At 36.3% G+C, this 24,151-nt stretch overlaps 2 protein-coding genes, 1 long non-coding RNA gene and 1 pseudogene across 3 annotated transcripts; 2 read left to right on the top strand and 2 right to left on the bottom strand.

Moving 5' to 3' along the window:
• Positions 1-2,085: 2,085 nt before the first annotated feature.
• On the bottom strand, positions 2,086-4,772 carry LOC148934149 (uncharacterized; annotated as a pseudogene).
• A 2,337-nt stretch (positions 4,773-7,109) lies between these two features.
• LOC125223849 (trihelix transcription factor GT-3b-like) lies at positions 7,110-10,431 on the top strand. The gene is made up of 2 exons (XM_048127149.2): positions 7,110-7,621; positions 9,545-10,431. The coding sequence occupies exons 1-2, from the start codon at positions 7,256-7,258 to the stop codon at positions 10,118-10,120; spliced, it is 942 nt and encodes a 313-aa protein (XP_047983106.1). The 5' UTR covers positions 7,110-7,255; the 3' UTR covers positions 10,121-10,431.
• Positions 10,432-10,551: 120 nt separating this feature from the next.
• Positions 10,552-12,907, bottom strand: LOC125220063 (uncharacterized). Its single transcript, XR_007176284.2, has 2 exons — positions 12,719-12,907; positions 10,552-10,838 (listed from the first exon to the last, which is right to left on the bottom strand). It is a non-coding gene; the product is annotated as an uncharacterized LOC125220063 (long non-coding RNA).
• Positions 12,908-14,086: 1,179 nt separating this feature from the next.
• On the top strand, positions 14,087-21,384 carry LOC125222675 (LRR receptor-like serine/threonine-protein kinase FEI 1). Its single transcript, XM_048125415.2, has 14 exons — positions 14,087-14,355; positions 15,112-15,346; positions 15,626-15,761; positions 16,058-16,129; positions 16,217-16,288; positions 16,873-16,944; positions 17,347-17,418; positions 17,502-17,573; positions 17,695-17,789; positions 18,510-18,674; positions 18,761-19,093; positions 19,482-19,727; positions 20,165-20,298; positions 20,833-21,384. Exons 2-14 carry the CDS (start codon positions 15,253-15,255, stop codon positions 21,049-21,051), a joined length of 1,782 nt encoding a protein of 593 aa, XP_047981372.1. The 5' UTR covers positions 14,087-14,355; positions 15,112-15,252; the 3' UTR covers positions 21,052-21,384.
• The last annotated feature ends 2,767 nt before the right edge of the window (positions 21,385-24,151 follow it).

The raw sequence follows: 24,151 nt of genomic DNA, 5'->3' as shown, positions 1-24,151 counted from the left end.
AAACCGCCGGTTTAGGTTTCGGTTCGGAACCGACGGTTTTCCGGCATTTTTTATGGTTTTTCACGGTTTCGAATCACCGGTTTTTTGCGGTTCCGGCTTGGTTTCAACGTTTTCCGGCGGTTTTTCACGGTTCCAATTTGGAACTGCTCGGAACCGGCGGTTTCGGTTCGAAAATTTTTGAACCTGAACCGAACCACGGTTCAAAAATCGACGGTTTCGGTTCGGATAAATTCTCACGGTTTTGGTTTGGAACCGTAACCGGCGGTTACGGTTTCGCTTTTAACCGCCGATTCGGTAAACCTTGGGCAGGTCTACAAGTACCAGCGTGAAGAAATTCAAAGAACAAGCCGAAAGGGACACTCAAGACAAAGCCTATTCAATCAGTGAAGAATGAAGTCATGAAAGATTGTCTCCTCGACCAGGTATGGCAATTATTTTCTGTCACATTACTATAAGCATTATTAATGTCATCACTTAGTTATATACATACATCATGTACAAATTATACCAACAATCAAGGCTAAGTAGCCAGCCAGTGCAAGCAAGCAGAAAGGCATCCAACAATATAATGCAAAATGATAGGGTTGACAACGGAAGAACAAATAAATCAGAGAATTAGATCTATTTAGCTTATTATTTAGACAAAATCTATTCGCGTAATTATCACATGGATTATGCTCAAAACTTGAATTAAAACATGCTTTTGATTAATTGAAACCTAAAACATGATTTTCTACGGAGAGCAATGTTATGGATGTCGTATGGCGGCTTACAGGGGTAAGCCAAAAAACCGCCACAAGGATATGGCGTATCGGTATGGCGATCGATAAATTAATTAATAAAATATTAGTAATATATGCATACATAAATTCAAAAAATTGAAAAATAATAAAAATTGTAAATATCAACTACTAAAATAATAAATAAAACAGAAAGTCATAAGCAATTATATATTATGATTATAATAATAAGTCCTAGTTCAATAATTAAAATATAATGTTATCATCGTAATATATATAAAATCTAAATTAAAACTATCCTCAATCATCACCATCCACAACATAATCATCCTTCCCAACATAGTCATTCTCATCCTCATCCTCATCCTCATCTATATCATCGTCCTATGGGTCTTCCGGCTCCAACGAAGTATATCCTTCTTCTTCATCTTCCGATTCTTCGTCCACAAGTTCGCTTTCTTCAACCACTGTCAATCTGCCTTTATTTTTTCTAGATATGCATGTGGTTATTGAGGCTTTCCTAGAACTTGATGATGTAGAAGTTTCTTTTCTTTTCTTAGACCTAGACCCATTACTCCCTCTGTTCCATAGTAGTGGAGTCATTTTGCCATTTTGGTATGTTCCGTAGTAGTAGAGTCATTTCTCTTTTTAGTAAAAGTCAACACGTTTCTTCTCACTTACTGTTCCCTCTCTCTTACTTTATTCTCTCTACCTTTTCCTTTCACTTACTTTATTTTTATTTAGTGCATTACACATCATTTTCTTAATCTTTATGCCGAAAAGAAATGTGTCTCCACTACTATGAAACAGATGGAGTATAAGTGATAGGCTCTTCAACTCCCGACGCCTCGTACACAGTATCCCAATCAAGCGAATCTCCATCAAAAACCATATCATTTCCTTCACCTTCAGCACCGTCGAACTCTCCAACCAACCACTTGTTACAGTGATCAAAGTAATCGAGTGAAAGAGGATCGAGTTTATTTCTTTGTTCGTACCTCTATAATTTTTTTGGTTGTATTTCACATAAACCAAATCATATAACTTTTCATGCTCGAGCCTATTTCTCTTTATCGAATGAATCTGCCACATAAATATAATAATAGGTTTATAATTATAATATTATATTATAAGTTTAAAATTGAAAACTAAAATCTAATAAAAGGTTTGTCAATTACCTGCTAAAAAACACTTCAATTACGCTCACACCCTGAAGCACTACTTAAACCTTTCATCGCGGATTTTTGCAATAGAGGAGCTGAGGCGCCATGCAAACTCCACCAATTAGCTACAAAGCCAAATAAAGTACCTAGATTAGAAATTAGAACTCGGAAATTTAATGGCGTTAAGTGTAAAGATTCAGACCAGAAGGCAATTCTTTAATTTGCTCTTTTGCAATTTCATCAACAAAAAAGCATGATGCAGCTTTGTAAATTTCCAACTGCTTCATTGTCTCTTTTTGGACTTCTTTCTTTGGAACAACTCGTTTGATGCATTCAAACAACCCTGAAGTTATCTCAACATCAAATCGCATTTCTGGATGATCATAAAAGATGGCCAGATTCAAAAAGTAGCCAGCTGCATGCAATGGCCTATGGAGTTGGCAATTCCACCTTCTATCAGTGATCTCGAAAACATTGGAGTATCTTTGCTCAAGACCATTAAAAGACTTCGCGATTGTTTCATTTGCCTTCTCCATTGCCTCAAAAATATGGCCCATTGTCGGTTTCCTTTCACCACCCACCAATCTAAGAACTCTACAAGGGGAGTCATAACTTTGAGAATGTAAACCACATTATTCTAGAAAAGAGAATATTGTGTTGTCCTAGCTGCTTCCTTCCCCTTAGCTTCTTTTGAAAGCTTGTTTTGGATCCATTCATTAGAAATAGACATTTTCCTAATGTTATATTTCTCCTTTTGCAACCTTTCTAATGATAAAAAGGATGTAGCAAACCGAGTGATGGCCGGCCTGCTGGGGTTTGGTGCCCCTTGCACAGCGGAAGACTTGTACAAAACAAATAAATCAGACGTAGGATCTATTTGACCGATTATGCGATTAATCAATTCACATGTTAAACAGATAATTGCATGCTAGAACGCAAATAATATATGCTCAAAGAAAGTAAATCCTAAAACATGAATTCTACGGTTTAGAGTTACTGATTTGATTCTCCAAAGAATCGTCGATTGCTCGCGCCTTTTCCATGTGATGATCTTCAATACTAGACCACGGATCTTCTCTCTGGTTCCCGAACTGTATCTCGATATCAGGGTGGGCTGATCTCATCAAAATACTAGGACTCGAATAAAGAAGACAGAAGAAATCCTTCTCCAATTAGGAGAGAAATTCGAACTCCTCTAGGTAGAGGGAGACGAAATTTTGCTATTGGAAAAATTATAATTTCTGTCTCCTTTATTCTCCTATTTATATTAAGTTCCTTTTGGGCCCAGACAGAGATCTATGGAAGGTTTTGGATATGGGCTCACCCCAATTAGCTTTTTACTAATTAAATTGAACCCACAATTTAATACAAGCTTATATTGGAATATTACGAGCAGCTACTACAGAAGTAATATTGACCTCCCCATCCAAATCCGAAATTACAAGTAATCCGGGTTTCCGTTGTTTATATTATTTATTTCCCGCGCTTAAGATATAAATGTCGATTAATTAATTAATGTCTGCTACGGACTTAATTAATTAATATCTTATTAAATCCAAGAGTAGACTTAGCAAGAAACACTTATTTATTATTCATAGAGTAATAAAACTCCAACTGACCAGTTTTCTTAATAATAAAACCTTGTTCGAGCTCCTCTTGAGGACATTATCAAACGAGACTCACCTCGCACACGATTCAACACAATAGCAATCCTAGCACCACTAGATATTAATCACCACTGCCCAATATATCAGGATTATTGGGTTGCGAAAAACCCGCACCATTTGATAAGTCAAAGTAGCGCATAATCAATACCGTATGCTCAATGCTAACATATGTAGATTAAGAAATACTCCCTCCGTCCACGATTAATAGTCTCATTTCTAAATGGCGCGGGTTTTAAGAAATGTTAAGAAAAGTGGGTGGAAAAAAATTAGTGGAACATGGGTCCCACTTGTATATATTAGTTTTAAATGATATGTGAGTGGAATGAGTTAGTGGAATGTGGGGTCTCTTTACCATTTATGGTAATTATGAACCGGGACTCTTATTCGTGGACGGGCCAAAATGGAAAAACGGGACTCTTATTCGTGGACGGAGGGAGTAGTATTTTATCATGACCTAGTTTTTCAGCAGATAGCATAAAGACACGTCTTGCTGTTAGATCCGTTCAGTGCTATACCACACCAATGTCATCTTATTTCAGTAAGGCTTAGAAATATGCGGACTGACATTGCAACCTTTCACGATAGGTAGCCAAAGCTTATCTATGTTGTGAAATTCTTCTTTCTCTTTTGCAAAGCATTGCATAGAACTGGTCGTGTTACCTTAAAGTGGACGTCGCCCACAACCGGTCTACTAAGCAAAAGACTTAGGCTTTGTTTGCTTCTTATATATATAAATGTTCGTAAAACATCTTATAAATGCATAAGCAAACACAATGTAATAATAATAGTGATTCTATTCGTGCGAAACTTCTCGAATAATACTGAATCGGGTTAAAAGTAGATTGTAGAGTTTTTCGTTTACAAGCAAGATTCTATTCGCGCAAAACCTGCTCGAAACATGCTTTTCAGTATACCAAACCTAACAAGGAGATCTTTGGTTTTGCAATAAAGCTTCAAGGCCTACACGTGGAAAAATAGCAAATCACTTCGATTCTTTGGGGAATCACAATTATAAGATTCAATATCATAATTTAATACTATAAAATTATGTGATTAATTGCGCATTAGCCTGTCTCTATATGTTGAAGCATGAAATTGAATTGATCCACATAATCACCTAAATAGATTTTTTTTTGTGAATTTATTTAATTTGCAAGTTCTTCTGTGCAAACCCCAACAGACTCACCCCACACACGATTCATTGCAATAACAATACTAGCACCTCTAGACATTGATCACCAGTACCCAGGATATCAAGATTCTTGGATTACGAAAAATTCACACCATTTGATAAATCAAAGTAGTGCATAATCAATATTGTATGCTCAATGTTATGTCAACAATGATTAAGAAATAACAATCACCAAGACCTCGACTTTCATTAAATAGCAAAAAAGACTTATCTCAATTGTTAGATCCTTTAGTGCTATACCACACCAGTCTCGTTTATTTCCTAAGGTAAGGAAACATGCGGACTGACACTGTAACCTTTCGCGATAGGTGGCCAAAGCCTATCTAGGTTGTGAAATTTTGTTTCTCTTCTACAAAGAACTGATTGCGTCACCTTCTGTGAACGTCGTTCACGACCAATCTACTGTTAGAGTTTGTATACTAGAAATCACCTTTCGAGTGATTGAATACTGTTTAAACTCTTATTTTATTTTCCAAATGAATAAACAGATTATTTTTGTCATAATGTTGTTATGTTTAACATTTAATGGATGTTTATTACATGTTTAAATGTATAGGTAACTTAACAAAGTCTAAGTCTTTGTTTTAGTAGACCGATTGTGGGCGTCGTTCACTTTAAGGTAACACGGTCAGTTCTGAACAAAGAAAAAGAAGAATTTCACAACGTAGATAGACTATCGTGAAAGGTTGCAATGTCAGTCCGATTATTTCTAAGCCTTACTGAAACAAAATGACGTTGGTGTGGTATAGCACTGAATGGATCTAACAGCGAGACAGTCTTTATGCTATCTACTGAAAGACGAGGTCTTGTAAATTATTGTTTCTTAATCAATGTACGTTAGCATTGAGCATACGGTATTGATTATGCACTACTTTGACTTACCAAATGGTACGGGTTTTTCGCAACCCAATAAGCCTGGTATATTGGGTAGTGGTGATTAATATCTAGTGGTGCTAGGATTGCTATTATGTTGAATCGTGCGCGAGGTGAGTTTCGTTTGATAACATACGATATTAATTGAAAACTACTTTGACTTATCAAATGGTAAGGGTATTTCGTTGCCTAAGAATCCTGATAGATTGGGTAGTAATCACTAATGTCTAGGTGGTGCTAGTATTGTTATTGCAATGAATCGTGTGATGGGAGAGGCCAGTCTGATAATATCCTCAAGAGGTGTTTAGAAAAAGGTTTTATTATTCAGAAAATTGGCCCGTTGGAATTTATTCCATGAATAATAAATAATGATTCTGAACTAGACCACTCTTGGAAAAAGAAATTAATTAATAAAAGTCAGATAGCAGACTTGATATTAATTAATGGATATTTATATCTTTAACACGAGAAATGATTTAATTAAAGAGGAAGTCCCGAAATACTCGTAATTTCGGTTTGGACGGGCAGTCAATATTATATCTATAGTGGATGATAATAATATTTAAGTTTGGGCTTGAATGAAATTAGTTTTAATTTAATTAGTGAAAGCCTGAACTGTGGCCCAATCCAATCCTCCATAGATCCCTGGTCTGGCCCAAAATAATTAACTCAATATAAAAGTGAGAAGAAAAGAAGACAGAATTATTATACCGATATTATTTTTCTCGTTCTCTGCAATCAAGAGTGAAGGGTATTTAGGGTTCTTCTTAAATTCTTCTCCTGCTTTTGAGGATTTGACAAGCTTTGCCCACACAAAGGTCAATTCCGAGTTAAAGGGAACAGATCAGAAGATTTGTGGTAGAGATCAATTGAAGAAGGAGTTCGAATTCAATTACTTGAATCCATACGGTAAATCTTATGATTTTAATTGCATATATTCAGTACGATTTGTGATTATATGCTTATGAACATATTTCTAGTTTTACAATCTGATAAAAGCACGGGCGCCACGTCGTCCGCGGTCGAACTTTCGGGTTAGGTGCTCGTCCGTCACCGTGCAGTGGGAGGACGAGAGCAGATGAGGCGACGAACGATGGATCGTCCGGACGAAAATCACCCCATTGTGGATGCCTAATATAATTAATCGTCCTTCTGTAGTAGGGGTGTTTCTTTCACGGAATTTAAGAAAAATTGTATTAAGTGAGTTAAACAAAGAGAAAATAAATTTTTCTATAAAAAAAAGTAAAAAACTAAAGAAGCAATAAAATAAGAGAAAATTAAAATTATCTTTTTTTATCAAAAAAAATATGACTCAGCTAAGATAATCCAAAAGAAATACTATCTCTGAGTTATTTATTTTTCTTACAAAATTTCCCCCAATGTCTCCCGCATTAAATTATCCTCTGTAAGAAAGTCAAACTCCGAAAACATTCATTTTTCTTGTCCAAAAATCATAAATGCAATTTTAAAGAATAGTATGGAGAGAGAGTGGATACCGGACAGCGAGGAGTCGAAAATTAGATACCAATCCGCATTATAATCATGTACTACTACTTGTATTCTACACTGATGGAGCACTACTAAATTAATCGAAAACCTTCAAATCCCCCCAAAATAACCATGTACGGCAACATCGGAGATGTCACCACCACCCATCACCACCTCCTCCCAAGCAGCAGCGCCGGAAATCCCAATACTACATATCCCCTCCTCCACCAGCAGCAGCAGCAGCAGCTTCACCAAACCATGATGATCCCCCTCCCGCCACCTTTTGACGACGAGTTCCCGACGAGAGACGAGAGGCTCCCGCCGTGGAGCAACCAAGAAACGAGGGACTTGATCGAAATGAGGGCTCAGGTCGAATTGGCCGCCAAAACGAATACAAATTTGTGGGAAATGGTCGCAGACAGAATGAGGGACAGGGGCTACTGGAGAACTGCCGATCACTGCAAATGGAAGTGGAAAAATCTTGTTACTGCATTCAAGGTCTTTACATAATTACTTTTATTTTATTCTAAATGTGTATCCATGCATTACTTTTTTGTGATTATTTCTTGATTTTTGACATAGTTGAACTGGTAAGTTTGCATTTCTTTTGTGTTTATGAAAGAGATTATGTAGGGATTCCCTTTCCCTTTCCAAAGTGTGAGTCTTTGTCGAATTGGACTGTTTCTTGGTTTATGTTATGTCAAGATTGATAACAAAGATTTGATTTTTATTCTACTTGTGAGGTTGATGTGGAAATTTTGGCAATGCAATTAGGGTTTTGTCTGATAATCTGATTCTTGGCCTAAAGATTTGTGCTTTTACATGCTAGAGATAATGATAAGTTAGAGAGAAATCAATTTTTTAGTTGTTCGTGCACTGCCCTTTTTGCCGAGGTGGGATGAGGCAAACCTAGATGTTGTAATGATGCACCCGTTGCTTGTCTGGCCCGTGACTTCTTCAGTCCTGCTTTTGGCGAATTATGTCGAGTGATGTAAATAGTAACATCCAGGTCGATTTAGTGAATGCTCAGCATGCTAGAGATAGTTGCTCTTGCCATGATAAATTTTAATGAATGTAGAGGCATTCCATATGCTATCTTTTTTATCTGTAACTTCTTCAAGTTATGGTTTTTGTGGCGACTTTCTGGTTTTTTCAGCAATTTGTCGCATCTTGTCCTAATGTGTGAAACCTCATGATTTCTTGCCGTATGTCATGATGAGTAGGTCGGTCGAATGAGTCAGTGTCGTGGAGAAATAAGATTCGATTTAGCTGGATTCATCTCCATACAACGGATATGACTTTTAAATATGCTGAGCTAATTCTACAGTTCTGATTCTATAGTCAAGCATGTCGTTTAGTTTGATTCTCCGGTTAATTTTTTGCTATTTGTTGACATATGATTGTGTCGTAAATATAGTGAAATTTCTGTATAATATAAGAACAGAGTAAGCTATTTGGAAACCATTTAAACAAAATGCCATAAATACAAGCATCTCATGCTAAATTTACCTCATTAAAAGAAAATTTTAGTTAAAGATTGGTTGAGAAATGCTAACTACTCCTGCAATAGCTTAATTAAACAATAAATTTGCCATGTAAATAATGAATTCAAAGGATTCTGGAATCTGACTAGGACTTGTTCAACATATTTGAAAGGATTGTCTCGGAAATAAATATGTCGTTACAATGGAATGGGAATATTGATTTTGAGTCATAACTTTTATTGAAGGAAATGAACTCTTTACTGATACTTTGTCTCGGAAGTCTCATACCTCTAGCTCCTGCCCCGCACTTTAACTGTGACAGAACACAGTGACATATTTCAATATGTAAATTGAGTATGTGTAGCTAAGTAGTGCCGCATGACATGTTTATCTAACAAGTGACATTTATATATGATCATTCAGTATATTGCCGAGTGATTTTTTTTGTTATGATCTTTTACTTTGATTTTATTCGACATTAAACTGTTAGACCTAAATACATGTAAGGAGTCGTCCCCAATTTCTTGTCTCTTTATTAACTTCCCAAATTTTTGGTACTATTCAATTTAATAAATCTGTGCAGTGATATGTTTCCAACATTTTCCTAGATTTCTCTTGCATAGTAGTTATATAACGGATATTTTATCTTGCATACACCTAGATTTCGATGCTCTCACAAATATGGAAACGGAGTAGTATTTGCTTTTCAAAATTGTTTGGATCTTGAAAGTGAGAACTCATTTCTGTGGCAAGTGTTGAGTAAATTCAGATTAAGGTATTCTTTAGATCATGTAAGGTTCTTATTTATTTTTGCGAAGTCGTTTCTTCTTTTGGTAACAACATGCTTGTTGATGTAGAAATAGTTAGGATAAAGCAGTGATGGATGGATTCAATTCGCTTAGGGTCGAGATCTGAAGATATGTCTTCTATACTGCAGGAGCAAGAAGCATCTAATGTGGATACTGTTCACCCTTTTTTCAATGAACTGCACGCAGTATTCACAGCCAGGGTGAACCGGATTCAGCAAACTCAGGCCAAAGCTGACACTGTCATTGCCAAAGGAAGAAAGAGGCTTAACAGTGCTTCAGGGGATCAATCCAATGAAGAATTCATTGAAGAGCAGAATGATGATGAAGAGGTTGAAGTCAATCATCAGGCTGGGAAAGTGAGAGCGGTTCCAAAACGAAAAGCTGGAACAGAAAAACGACAAAAGGCAAGAGAGCCACTGCATAATGTCATTGGGGAGGTAATGAGGAATTTTATGCAGCAGCAACAGATGATCGATATGGAGTGGAGAGCGTCAATGGAGAAGCGTGCTCAAGAGAGGGAACGATTTGAGCAGGAATGGCAGCAGAAGATGGAGAGGCTCGAACGAGAGAAGCTGATGATGGAACAAGCGTGGAGAGAGAGGGAAGAGGAACGGAGAGTGAGAGAAGAGAGCAGAACTGAACAGAGGGATGCGTTGCTAACAGCACTGTTGAACAAGCTTATCCGTGAGGACGAGACTGCTTAGGCATAATCTAGACGAAGGCTTAACATCCCATTTTTCAATTGCTTATATCATGGGATCACATATTGAAAAAGAATGAAACTACAGTTATATCAACCTGTGTTGGGTTTTGAATATTATGGCAGCATATTTATCTTTGTTCTTATACATCTGCGTTGACGATTTCGTTTTAGGTGCATGATCGTTGTTTGAGGTGAATACTGAGCATTTTTTACATTAGCTTCCATAACTGCTGAACATTTAAGGATTTTGTACATACTGAAGGATTCAAATTTTAACAAGAATAAACATCGTCGTATGATTTCATTCGATAATGTTTATGGTTGCTGGTTAGAAAGATTTAGGAGCACATGTTCAACTACTTTTGAAGGGATCACCGTGTCTGTAACTCACTAGAGGCCCGGGAAACAAAGGAAAGATGTCTACGAGTGAGATATCCAGAAACAAGAAGAATTAAAAGGTGCCCAGGGCCAACCATACAAAGCAGAGAGTACAATATATTCATTTGTAGATTCCCTTGCAGGTAATAATTGGGGTACATTCTTATAAACAGAACAGGGGAACTCAACATCATGTGTTCTGGAGTTAAATTACATTTTGAACCAAGAAAACCAAAAGCTTTTAGAGTCGAGAGCTGTTATCCTGAGTTGCTTGGAGGCTTTTCTTTTGGGTGCTTGGAGCTGTAATGATCAACAAGCTGATTCTGATTCGCTAGCTGGGCCTGCAATTTCGAACCATAACTGAGTAAGATGGATTGTCAGATAGAGCAACATGGCAAATTATATTATCAACCAGATGTTTAGGGTACAGACAAGAGAGATTTGGCGGTTACCACTGAAACTACTCTAAGCCAAAATTTAAGTAACAACACTATCATATTCTTCCAAAAGAAAATTCTGAAAGCACACAGAGATTTTCTAGGTATGTTTCATCGTGGGTTCCTTGTTTTTTATATTAACATAACCAGTGCATTACGTTGTAGAAAATATACAACATGAGATTTAGTAAAGGTCACCACTAAAGCAATTACAGTGATGCTGAAACCAATCCTCCTGGGAGAGATTATAGATGCCCAACATTAGACGTGCTTTCAGCATCTTGAAGATCTCCCTTTTAGCTACTCCTCGACCGAATCCTTGAGTTTATGTTAAAACACATATCTAGAAGCTTCCTAAGCATATGATGTTGACGTAAAAGGCTAAACGAGATAATGGGAACGTAATTCTATGCAAGGAAGCCAGTATCCCCATGTAAAAGGCTTAACGAGATAATGTGAACTTAATTTTATGTAAGGAAGCAAGTATCCTCATGTAAAAGGCTAAACGAGAAAACAGTGTTTTAGAAGTAATGATATCAATAGGAAAAGCAATCCATCACATTATGGAATGTAGGTTGCCTAGACCATTACTCCTTCATTATACTAACATATGCATGTGGGAAACCAATGCAGAAGTAGAAAATCGAACAGAAAGGAAAAAGAAAAACGGGTCACAACTTCGCTAATCCTCAGGGATCTACAAGGGAAAATATCTATGGAGAGGCATTCCTAAATGTAGAATGGCACTATCAGTGAGTTTCTCTAAACAAAGAACCAGACACTGAGAAAGTAGAAGTGGCCTGCAATTTAAGTAGTGGAATCTGCCTTGTAGCCCTAACAGTTTTGCCTTACGATTATCAAAGATTTTGTATCAACTACATTTCAAAAAAAGAATCCAATAGAAGCTGCATTATAAAATCTCCATATAACTATCCTCGATATCAAACAGCTCCTTATTCTATCCCAAGCTTATTCATAAACAGTGTTGCAATCACAAGCTGAAGAAGAAGAGGACGCACGCATAGGTGGAAGAATAGGAATGCCATGTGGAGAAGTGAGTTGGAATTGACACATCAGCAAATAAAAACGTGTATTCAACAATCTAACAAGCAGGAGAGAGAGAGAGAGGGCAACTAAATAAAAGGGCATCTTGGCAGCTGGTTTGGCATTCAGGAAAATAGTGTGTTAGCTTGCGAGTTAGGGTCATCGTGAGAATCCGGTGATTCGGTGATTCTCCCTTGAGCTCGGGCTGAGGATCGTGGATCCGAAGCACTTCTATCTTAGCTTAGTTCGCATTTCATTATCGTTCAATTCCTTTGTTCTTATTTGATCATCTGAAACTATCAAATCATCCGTATTACATTCGGCAATTGGTGTTATTAGTTGATTACTTGAGTTCTCTGTTTTTGTATAAATTGTGGTGTTGATCTTGTTGATTTGGCATTGATTGTTGGTGTTGTGGTGTGGATTGTGGAGTTGTTGTGTCGATTATGCTGTGGATCGTGCGTAGGTGTGATTGAGCTTGCGATTTCAGTTCTTCCATAACTAAAATCGCAACAAACAGGAAACTCATGATCCAAATTACCAGATACAATCCATAATTCACCAACATTTGCCCTAATTTAGATCAACACACTTTGACATAGAGCAATAATCCCATAGTTCAACTCATTTACAAAGTTATCAAACACAATTATTAAGCAATAGTAAAAGAGAAGAGAAAAGAAAAGAGAGAAAGATGAGATTTGAATCTTCAATTCGACACATCTATCGGAAGAAATTACCCGACAAATAGAGCAGACGACTTGGAGGCCGACGGCGCGGGCTTCGATCTGTGAGCCTTTGGACTTCTGATTCTTTTCGGCGTTCTTTTTCTGAGCTTCGATCTTCTGTTTCCCTCTCTTCATCTCCTTTATCAAACACCTTCACTGTGTGCTGTCTTGTTTGCGTGTTGTGATGACTCGAAATGTTCCGTTGAAATTGAAGAATCAAAATTAGAGTATATATATTTTTCTTCCGTCCCAAGATAAGTGAGCCAAAACTTTTCGGCATCGAGATTAAAAAAAATGGGGTTTTGTTAGTAAAGTGAGAAGTAAATAAAAAAAGAGAGTAAGAGCATCCACAGATCGTCCGTCATATCGTCCGCCACTGTGGAGTCGCGGACGATGGGTTAACCATCGTCCGCGGACGAAGCGCGGACAATGCTCATCGTCCGTCGCATCGTCAGCCATTGTGGCATCGCGGACGATGCGACGCGTTTTTTATTTTTAATTTAATTTTATTTAATTTTCAAAACCTATATATTCTCACTTTTTTTCACTCATTTTTCACTTCTTTCACTCTCAAATTCACACTACATATTCTACACTTCAAACAAAATGAATCTCGGAGATTACCCAAATCCGAATAGTCCGAATAAAGTAGAGAGAAAAAAGTAAGAGAGAAGATGCCAAAAAAGGAAATGACTCGCTTATCTTTTGACACAAGAATTTAGGAAAGTTGAGAGAAGAGAAAAAGTAAGAAAGACAAAGGAAAAAAATGTATAAAATATGAAAGAAAGTTTTCATTTTTGAAATTAGACTATTTTTCGTGGACATCCTAACTAAATGAGACTTTTTTCATGAACAGATAGTAGTATTTTTTTACTCTTTTCGTTTCCTAAAAATAGGAATTCTTTCATTTTTTCATCTGTTTTTAAAAAATAGAAACTTCTTATTTTAGAAAATAGATTCTACAATCTACTAACATTAAATTTACTATTTTTTTTTTCATTTCTCTTATTATTTCTTCTTTTTTTTACTTAATTGATTTTGCATTAAAATTTGCACCATTTTCAAAATTTCTATTTTTAAAATACTGAGAAAGTATAATACTAACATAGAATAAAAATGTGTAACATTCTTCGAAAATTGATTAAGGAAAAGAAAAGTACTCGCACAATTGCATTTTTCCTTTTTATCAGGGTGCGAAACGATAATAATAAAATCTCAAGGTGGCGAAATGTAACACTAGAAACTAGTTAAACGGGCAAAAAATAGAATCTTGAAATCTGCTTGACAGCAGATCACCGGCGTCGGTCACACGCGCGAAGTATCGCGGTCGCACGTGCCGCCACTCTGTTCTCATTCGCTGATACTGAATTCCCTTTTAATTCTCAGAAATCTCTCTCTTTCTCTCTCTATCTTCTCTCACTCAAATCCAGCAACACTACACTCTTGCCGTTCGTGCCGATACATACATGCACGCTATATGTATACAGACACAGATGCATGTATGGTTTTAGAGAGAGAAACTGGACGGTGTTGCCTGCGATTATCTGCTTCGTGCTATTGAACACCTGCAAAGCTCCTTCCTCAATTTCCATCAATTTCTAATTTATCTCTGCGCTGAATCAATTCTGCTTCTTCTACTGCCGTTTTAGGTTTTTATCTAATATTTTATCATCTGGATGTGTATTCTGTATCTTCTTTGTCACTATCTAGCGCTAATTCCGTTTTTGCTGTTGCTGTGATGCTTCTGAAAGTTGTCCATTGGTTTCGCATTTGATTGTTGGTTTAATTGGAAGAGATGTTGGCAAAGTAAATATTGTTTGATCCTAGATATTAGTTCAGTACCGGTGATTGATGCGTTCTCTGCCATTGTTGTGGCTATATATCTTTTCACCCTGTTGCTTGGAAATGACTTTCATCATGTTGGTAGGTTCTGCAGTAGCCACTAAAATGCACTTAAGCTCCTATATCTGAGCTCAATCATGTACAGATCTTATTGTGAGCTGAATTGGAGCTTGTGGACTATCACTCCTGAAAAGAACCTGAACCATCCAAATTTAGACCATATTTTGGCTGGAAAAAGGATTTGGTTGAACTTGCACGGTGCATTTTTTGGCGTCATAAAGTGTTAACCAGAATTACGTGCGTGTGTGACAAAGCAAAAAGACGATTGGAGTTTAAATTGAAAAGCAGATTTTTCTCAACAAGTTTTGAATTCGTAGTATTGTGCTTGCATCATATGAAAATTGGTTGTGTCTGGTTATAATTCATGAGCTTCTGCATGCTGCATTATTGCCCAAATTCACAATCACAAACGCCAAGTTTGATGCGTGATGTTCGTTTTTCTTGACCTTTGCTCTTTCTTATTGTGTATCACAATCAACTAACTATGCTAATTTTATTTTCAGGAGGTTCTTTTACTGCAACCTCTAAAATTGGTTGCTCTTGAATTATCAACTTAGCAACCACCAGATGTCCTGTAGAGTTATATTACAGCTCTGCTCCTCTGATGATTTAAGCTTATCATATCATGCGTGATCAACACCACAATGGGCAGCTTCCCTGTGAATTATTGGCAGTTGCTTTCATGGATTCTATTGCTTTACAATCTGGCAAAAGAGCTTGAAGCTCTCACCCTCGACGGTATGCTGGTTAATCATTAGTTCAACATATTTTTTGGTTAGCTTAGTAGAGTGAGAGATGAGATTGGCTGAGTTTCGTCTGACTAAGTACTCTAATAACATAAACTCAAACACATTGATGAATTGTACAGTGATTTCCCCTAGAAAAATCGTGTACTTTTAAGCAGTTAACATTTCTATATCGTATCACAGAGAATTTTTCTTTACTTTTTTTGTTGACGTATGTTTGGAACTGACATATCACGTATGGGAAGCTCATGGTTGGACTTTTGGTTTGCAGGTCAGGCTCTTGTCAGTTTTAGGACAGCGGTAACTAGTCCAGATGGTATTCTGCAGCAGTGGAGACCAGAGGATGAAAACCCATGCAGGTGGAAGGGAGTAAGATGTGACTTGAAGTCAAAGAGAGTAACAGCCTTGTAAATTCCTTGATACTTCAGATATTAATCATCTACATAAAGAAACACAAAATTCTCATCTTGTCCTTTTAGAACTGCAATTTATGAGGACTTGTACTTAGTTTCTCTTTGCTCTTTACCATTATTCCATCTTTTGTGTCTTTCTGAATTTGTCCTGTTCTTACTTGAATGACCTTTCTGATCTAGTTGCTGAAAACATAATAAGAAACTCTGCATGTTGATTTGATTTATAGTAGAATGTTGTGCATAATGCATATAGCTAACACATAATGTGATTGACTTCTTATATAATGCAGGATCCTTTCGAACCACAAATTGAGTGGATCTATATCTGCTGACATTGGAAAATTAGAAAACCTGCAACTTCTGTATGTATCCTTTTTCATCTTTTGCTATTATTTTTTTCCTCATGACCCCACCTGTTATTGTTGATGACATGAACTACTTGTTTGTAGAGCTCTTCATGACAACAATTTTTATGGAGCAATCCCTCCAGAACTTGGGAACTGTACACAGCTGCAGTCCGTGTAAATTTTCTGATCCTATTATCTACTCCGTTCTCAAGATTGATGTAATTTTAAATATATAAATTTGGACTGTCCTCGTTATTTATATTATGTTGATGACCATCTGAAGTCTAAAGAGCTCCTATGTACTGTATTTGGTGTGAAGTGAGCGAAAGCTTCAATATGCCTATATGCCGTAAGTGTAGAAACTCTCGTTAAAGCTACGACTACCGACTGTTCCACGGTCCATTTGTAGAAAGAGAGAGTGAAATAAGTATGATAAATTTCTTCTAAATATGTGCAGACGTTAAGCACTTGTGTCCTGATTAAGAAGGTCTTCTCAAGTAGTCTCTTCTCCAATTTCTTTGAAGTTAGAACATAAAAGTATTCCTTGAGTAGTTTAAAGAAATTAGGGTGGGTTAACCAGGTGATGCTGGGTTTAGCTCAGCATATTTGTCTTACATTGTGTACTGATCTTTGATTATCAGAATAAAGATGTAGAGATCGCTGCATTTTTTCACTTGTATCGTTGTCTTTTTTTCCATCTGCTTATCTTTTGGGGAGTATAGATCTAGAGTGGTAATCTTCATTTACTTTTTGCACAGGTATTTACAAGGTAACTACTTTAGTGGACCAATTCCAAGCGAGCTTGGGAACCTGTCTCAGCTTGAAAATCTGTAAGTAACTTTAAAGACTGAAATATCAATATTTTTTATGTTCAATCTTTCCTCTGTTAATTGGAGTGCATAAGAATAGACGTTTGTTTAATGGTACTTGACGTTCTCAAAAGACTTTCTCGTTGTGTCGAAGTCATATTTAACACTTTTTTTTTTTTTTAAACTCTTTGACAATGTGCTCTCCCAGAAACAGAATTCTAGAACCCTTGATCAACTAGATGAGCTTTTGATGAATCATTTTCCCAATACTCTATTATGAGAAACAATCTCTTTTCATTAATATGAGCAGAATCTGAACATTTTGGTATATATTTTAGACATTGTATTGCTTAAATAACCTCTTTCATTGGGTGAAAGCCTCCTCCTTTCTGAAGGTTGATATTGCTATGTTGTTTTCTCTAGGGATGTCTCGAGCAATTCTCTTAGTGGAACAATTCCTGCTTCACTTGGAAATTTGAACAAGCTTTCAAGTTTGTGAGTTGACACTGGATTTTCAAGTAATGTTATTCTTATACTATTTTCTTTAGCCTAATATGTTATCCCTATGATGTTTGAAGCAATGTTTCAACAAATTTTCTGGTGGGGCCCATACCTTCTGAGGGTGTTCTTGCAAACTTCCAGAATAATTCGTAAGTGGCTAATTTTGTGTGTAGCTACATTGCCTGCTTGATCTGATCCTAGTAAGACGAATTTGCTTTCATGGGATTTTATTTTTTATATTGCATTTCTGATTTAAGTTTCTCGGTGCAGCTTCGTAGGAAACCGGGGGTTGTGTGGCAAGCAAATCCAAATATGCAAGAGTAATGCTAGTGGTTCTTCCTCGTCTTTACGGCCTACAGATTCAGGTACAAATGTAAAATGTTATGATGGAGGAATATTTATAGCCAGTACCCTTCCTAGCCAGTTTTTATTCTGTATTGGTATCTTTTCTAGTGCATGATAAAAAGTCCTGTTTGTAGGCATTAAACAAGTATTCATTAGCTCTAAGCCATACGGTTCTGATATTAGAAATACAAATAAGCAGAATATAGTTGATTTTATCATATAAGTGTCACTCATTACAATTTCAGGTGATGAAGTCAGATTACATGTTCTTTTAGCTGGCATTTGATTTTTTGGTTTCATTCCTTGATTTAGGAATGTAATACCTGGACCTTTTTTCACTAGTTTTTTGACTGTATGTATAATTCATGCTCTTTTCTGAAAAGAGTAGACACTTCAAAACGTTAGTACAAACTCATTGGCTTCAATGTTTGAATTGAGAGGCATAATTTGGGGGATTAATGTGGCATTCAGGACAATGAAGGGTCATTCTGATCCACAGCATAAATCCCATATGTTACAACTGTATATATTTTTAAAACTTATCAAGTCTGCACTGTGCAGTTAATATTATAGTGGTTGGACATTTGTCACATTTCTTGGATTTTTCGAAAGATAAATGCGATGCTGAATGCCTTTTAAGATACTTGAATAAGATGATGTGGTTAGCTACTTTTATTGTATTTTCCAATCTTGTCTTTTCTGAAGAATTGCATGACCTTGATATTTTATGATACTTATAGCTTCATTCCAAGCCAAGAAGAAATATTCAGGTAGGCTTCTAATCAGTGCACTGGCCACAGTGGGTGCCTTGCTTCTGGTAGCCCTCATGTGCTTCTGGGGTTGTTTCCTATATAAGAAGCTTGGTAAAAACGATCGAAAAGGCCTTGCTGTTGATGTTGGTGAAGGTACGCACTAGTATCCCTGCATAGAAAAATGATATGCAACTTGTATCTGATAATTCTCCATGATCCATGCTTATGTTTTCCTTCAGGAACATCAGTTGTCATATTTCATGGAGACCTGCCATATTCTTCAAAGGACATCATAAAAAAATTGGAGACTTTAAATGAAGAGCATGTAATTGGTGCAGGCGGATTTGGTACTGTTTACAAGCTCACAATGGATGACGGCAATGTGTTTGCCTTAAAAAGGATTTCAAAGGTCAATGGAGGCTTTAATCGCTTTTTCGAGAGGGAGCTTGAAATTCTTGGAAGCATCAAACACAGATACCTTGTGAACCTGCGAGGATACTGCAACTCCCCAACATCACAATTGTTAATATATGATTTTTTATCTGGAGGCAGCCTTGATGAAGCTCTACAGGGTTAGTACCCTTCTGTTCTCGTTTTCTTTTTCTTTTTAATACTTGAGTTTCTGAATCTTGAAATTCCTGAACTGGCTTCACTAAAAAAATTGCATTATGCTACATTTCTTGAAGCAAGATAATTTTATTTAACTGACTAATTTTTATGGAACACATTTTTGGAGTAAAACTTGTTAGAATTTCAACTTCTCTGTGGTTTTCGAGTCTGTTGCTTGAGCTTCATCACACTCAATTGTAGACAGTATAACCCTTCAAAGTGAGTTCCGTTATCATAGGTCTCTTTGAGGGTTTTTTTTTTTTTACTATTAGTTTAAATCCCTTGCCTCCCTCATTCAGTAGCTTTTGTCTTCTTTCTATTTATTGATTATTTATTTTATCTCTTTTGCAGAGAGAGCGGAGCAACTTGATTGGGAGACTCGATTAAATATTATTATGGGAGCTGCAAAGGGCCTAGCCTACCTGCATCATGATTGTTCACCTAGAATAATTCACCGAGACATAAAGTCAAGCAACATTTTGCTTGATGGAAATTTTGATGCTAGAGTTTCTGACTTCGGATTGGCTAAACTATTGAAGGACGAGGAATCCCACATCACAACCATTGTTGCTGGGACATTTGGTTATCTGGCTCCAGGTTAGTGTCATATTTTACATGATTTTAGTTTTCTTTTAACATTTTTTTCAGTCAAGGTAACATGCAAACACACTGAGAATGATTTTCAAATCTTGAGCTGAAGATGTCACTTATGATTTGTGGTTTGTGATGCCATTTTCTTTATCTTCATGCCAGTTAAATCTTTTAGTTTTGAATCATCTGGTTACGTCGGACAAACTTGGAATTTCCATTCTCTGAATGTGGTGTGGGTGTTTAATCAAGCTCTACTATACTAATATTTGTTGTAATATCATAGCCAAGCATAATAAGATGTATCTTTTCTGAACTCGCTTGTCCAGTTATTATACTTTGCCAATGTTACCTACTTGTACAAGAATTTCTTTCTCATTCATCTTCACTGATGAGATAAATTTATCTTTTGATTCTGACTTCTTTGTCAATGTATTATTGGCCAGAGTACATGCAGAGTGGTAGAGCTACTCAAAAGTCTGATGTTTATAGTTTTGGTGTTCTCTTGCTTGAAATTGTGAGCGGAAAGCGGCCTACAGATGCATCTTTCATCGAAAAGGGCCTTAACATTGTTGGATGGGTATGTCTACGCCTTCCAGTACTTACGAGATATACTCCCTCTGCCCCATAAAATAGGCCGAATTTCCTTTTCCATCCGTCATAGAAATATTCCATATCCATTTATGGGAACTTTTTTCTCCTTTTTTTACTTTGTCATTTATGGGTCCCACTATCCACTACATTATTTCAACCATTTTTCCTCTTTACTTTACCAATTATGCATTAAAACCTGCGCCATCCCCAATTAGCCTATTTCTATGGGACGGAGGAGAAGTTTTGTTTTTATAGTCAGCCTTTATGTCCTTTCTAAGTTTTTGTAGTTAAGATATACAGGGAAAACGTAGTACAAATTTTTGGTTGCGGTCCATTAGGTTTTCTAGGAGAACTGACATTAGCGCTCTTGTAAAATTTGATATGCTGTTGGAGTTTTTTCGCTAGTCCTTCCATATAACATCAGTCTATTTTAGTGAAGGTTCATAAATTTCTGTGGAAATCTGTTGCTAATTATCGTGTAAAGGATTACCAATAAGAGTGAAATCTATTTGTTACACAGTTAAAATTCCTGGCTTCCGAGAACAGACAACGAGAAATAGTCGATCTACACTGTGAAAGAGTGCAGGCCGAAACCTTCGATGCCCTACTTGCAGTCGCCGCCCAATGTGTTTCTTCATGCCCCGAGAATCGTCCCACAATGCAGCAGGTAGTTCAAATTCTTGAATCTGAAATCATGACTCCGTGCCCTAGTGATTTCTACGACTCGAGCTCCGACTGAGGGTATTCATCCATGTGGAACCAAGAGAGGTCGACCAACTACATCAACTGCACCACCACCTTGCAGCAAAGATCGGAAGCAACGAGAAGATAGAAACCAAAAGTTAATTCATTCCTTTTGTGATCGAATATGATTTGAGTGATTGGTCTGCCATTTCCGCTTTCCTAGTCGTGCCTCCGATTCTTCTGCTGTTGGTGTTGATAGATAGCTCTGACCGTCAGCCTATATCCTGGTTGCCGGTGTCTTCTTTTCGTTGTAATCCTCAGACTCAATTGTATATGAAATGGTTTAACTTAATTTACAGTCTGCAAATTGAAGGATCTTTATTGTTGATTGTGGTTTCATGTGTAATATTTGTAATTTATGGAGTATGTATGAGTAACTAGTGTTGAGAGTTTTTGGTTATGTAATGTGACAGATGAGTACACTACATGGCATGGTTTTATTTCAATAAGAAGACACAGAAGTTTGAAACAGAACACAGTTAGAGAAACACACGAGAGAGTAAAGAAATGCAGACGTTGAGTTGTGCTAAGAAACTAAGAAGGCATGATTTAGTAAACTGAAAGAATTTGTGATGATGGATTTGCAACACTAATTAGCTCCATTTTCACCCGTCCAATAAAAATATGGGCATTTCCATTTAGGAAAAGTTATAACCAATTCATTATCATATATATCAATTTATTTAGTATTTATACTAATATGACTTACAATTACAATTCATTAAACACTAATAATAAAGCAAGTCTCACTATCCACCAACACTACTTTAATTACTCTTCTCCTTATATCTCGTACTTTACCAATTGTACACTAATCCCGTACCATTTTAAATGCCCATATTTTTATGGACGGAAAGAGTATTAGAGCATCGGTGCTCTTGCTGAAGAGCACCACCGTGCCGAAGAAAAGGGTGACACGGCAGCGTTCCATTCGGCGTGATGCCCAATCGCCCCATGCGCGATTGGCATGTTTTATTTCGTTATTTTTTTTTAAAATTCATAAAAAAATTGAAAATAATTTGAAAAATAATTTTTTTTTTCAGATTCCCATAAATATAGCCATTTTTCGACCTTTTTTTTTTACATCAAAGAGTAGTAATATCAGTCAATGTTTCTCATCAAATGTCAATTTTTACTTAAGATAGGTATGTTTTTGTTTATGGTCGCAATTCCCAATTTTGTAGCCTATATATATATATATAAGCCTTTTCTTGTGTCTTCAATTAGGAAGTAACAAGATTCATCAATTATTCAATTAGGAAGCAACAAGATTCATCAATTATGTAGTTTTTAATTTTTTAGTAATTTGTAATATTATTTTGGGTATTTTGAATGTATTTTAATATTATGAAAATGTTTTTAGTAATTGAAGTTTTTAAATTGAATAATAGAATGGTGAGACCCTTAATAGTGTAAGAGCATACTTTGTGGAAGAGTATGTGGGTGTTGTGCTCTTGTGGAAGAACAAATAATTAAAAATGAATAAATGTGGCTTCGGGCCCACATCCATGCTCTTGCCAAAGAGCATGGATGGGGATAGAGCTGCTTAAGGTTTACCGAACCGGCGGTTAAAACCGAAACCGTAACCAGCGGTTACGGTTCCGAACCGAAACCGCGAAAAATATTCCGAACCGAAACCGTGAATTTTAGAATCGTGGTTCGGTTCAGGTTCCAAATTTTTTGAACCGAAACCGCGACCGAACCGCCGGTTCCGGACGGTTCCGAACCGTCGGTTTCACGGTTCCGAACCGCCAATGTAATGATAAATTTAAACATAGTTAATCCTTATATTAAAACAATACACCATTAAATAAAAAATTGTTGAATGATCCGGTTTATGAGTTTTATATTTATATAAGTAAATTTCATTTTTAGATTTGGTAATATCCGTAGAAACAATAATGTGGGACAAAATTTTATAGCAAAAATAACTTTATAATACTATTTGGTAAAATTGGATTGTAATTTGGAAAACATAAGAGAAAAGATAACAAAATAAAAATAACTAAATTACAAGATGGAGTCTATGGAGTATGGTTATGGTAATAACTTTATAATACTATTTCCGATTTTCTTAATTAACATAGTTTTTTACGTATGGAGTCTATAGAGTATGGATCATTATTAATAAATATTTATCGAACATTTTTTAATAAAACTTAGAAGAATTGATTACTTTAAATAAAACATAATACTCAAATTAACATTGGTTAATGAATTTGTAGTCTTCAAAATTGATCAGTTGAGTCTTCAAAATTGATTGGTTGGCGGTTGGCGATGGCTGCGTTATTTAAAATTGATTGCACAAAACACCATTTCTTTTATTTATTTATTCTTAAATGTTTATTTTAAATTCAAATTGGATCTCATTTCTCTCTATATTTATCTATAAATTCTCCTCTCTATCCTCACTTACACTCGCCTCATTTTAGTGTTAACAAGAATTTCTCTCTTCAATCTCTCAATTTAAACTATCCATTTCCCTGTTCCAATTTATTTTATAATTTCAAACTATATGACAAAAAATTTAAGGAAAAAACTGTGAAATCGCAAAACCGAACCTAAACCGCTATGAACCGTTTGAAAACCGGCGGTTCGGAACCGAAACCGAAACCGAAACCTTGAAACAGCCTCACGGTTCGGTTTCGGTTCCATATTTCCCAAAATCGGAACCGGCGGTTCCCAACCGAAACCGCCGGTTCATGAACCGTGGGCAGGTCTAGATGGGGATGCTCTTAGTCATTATATTACAGAATTTGGGAGAATTTTTATACGAGTACTCTCTCTGTCCCAAGAAAGTTGAGTAACTTTTCTTGCACTCGTTTTGAAAAAATTGTACTCCTTCCGTCCCAAGATATTAGACTCATATACCATTTTGGGGTGTCCCAACATACTTGAGTCATTTCTATATATAGTAAAAATTTACTTTATTAACAACTCCACTTACACAACTAAACAATATATCCTAAATTCCTGTGCCCAAAAGAAAGGGGTCTAATATCTTGAGACGGAGGGAGTAATAAATAGTTAAAGTGGGTAAATAGTAAAGTAAAAACGAGAATATTGCACATAAGAATCTTATCTACATTACTTTC

Source organism: Salvia hispanica, chromosome 1, assembly GCF_029641045.1.
Source record: "Salvia hispanica isolate PSC_SH4W2 chromosome 1, Shi_PSC_v1, whole genome shotgun sequence".
NCBI classification, from domain to species: domain Eukaryota; kingdom Viridiplantae; phylum Streptophyta; class Magnoliopsida; order Lamiales; family Lamiaceae; genus Salvia; species Salvia hispanica.
The sequence above is the reverse complement of the archived record's forward strand: the minus strand, read 5'-3'. Positions and strand labels throughout refer to the sequence as shown.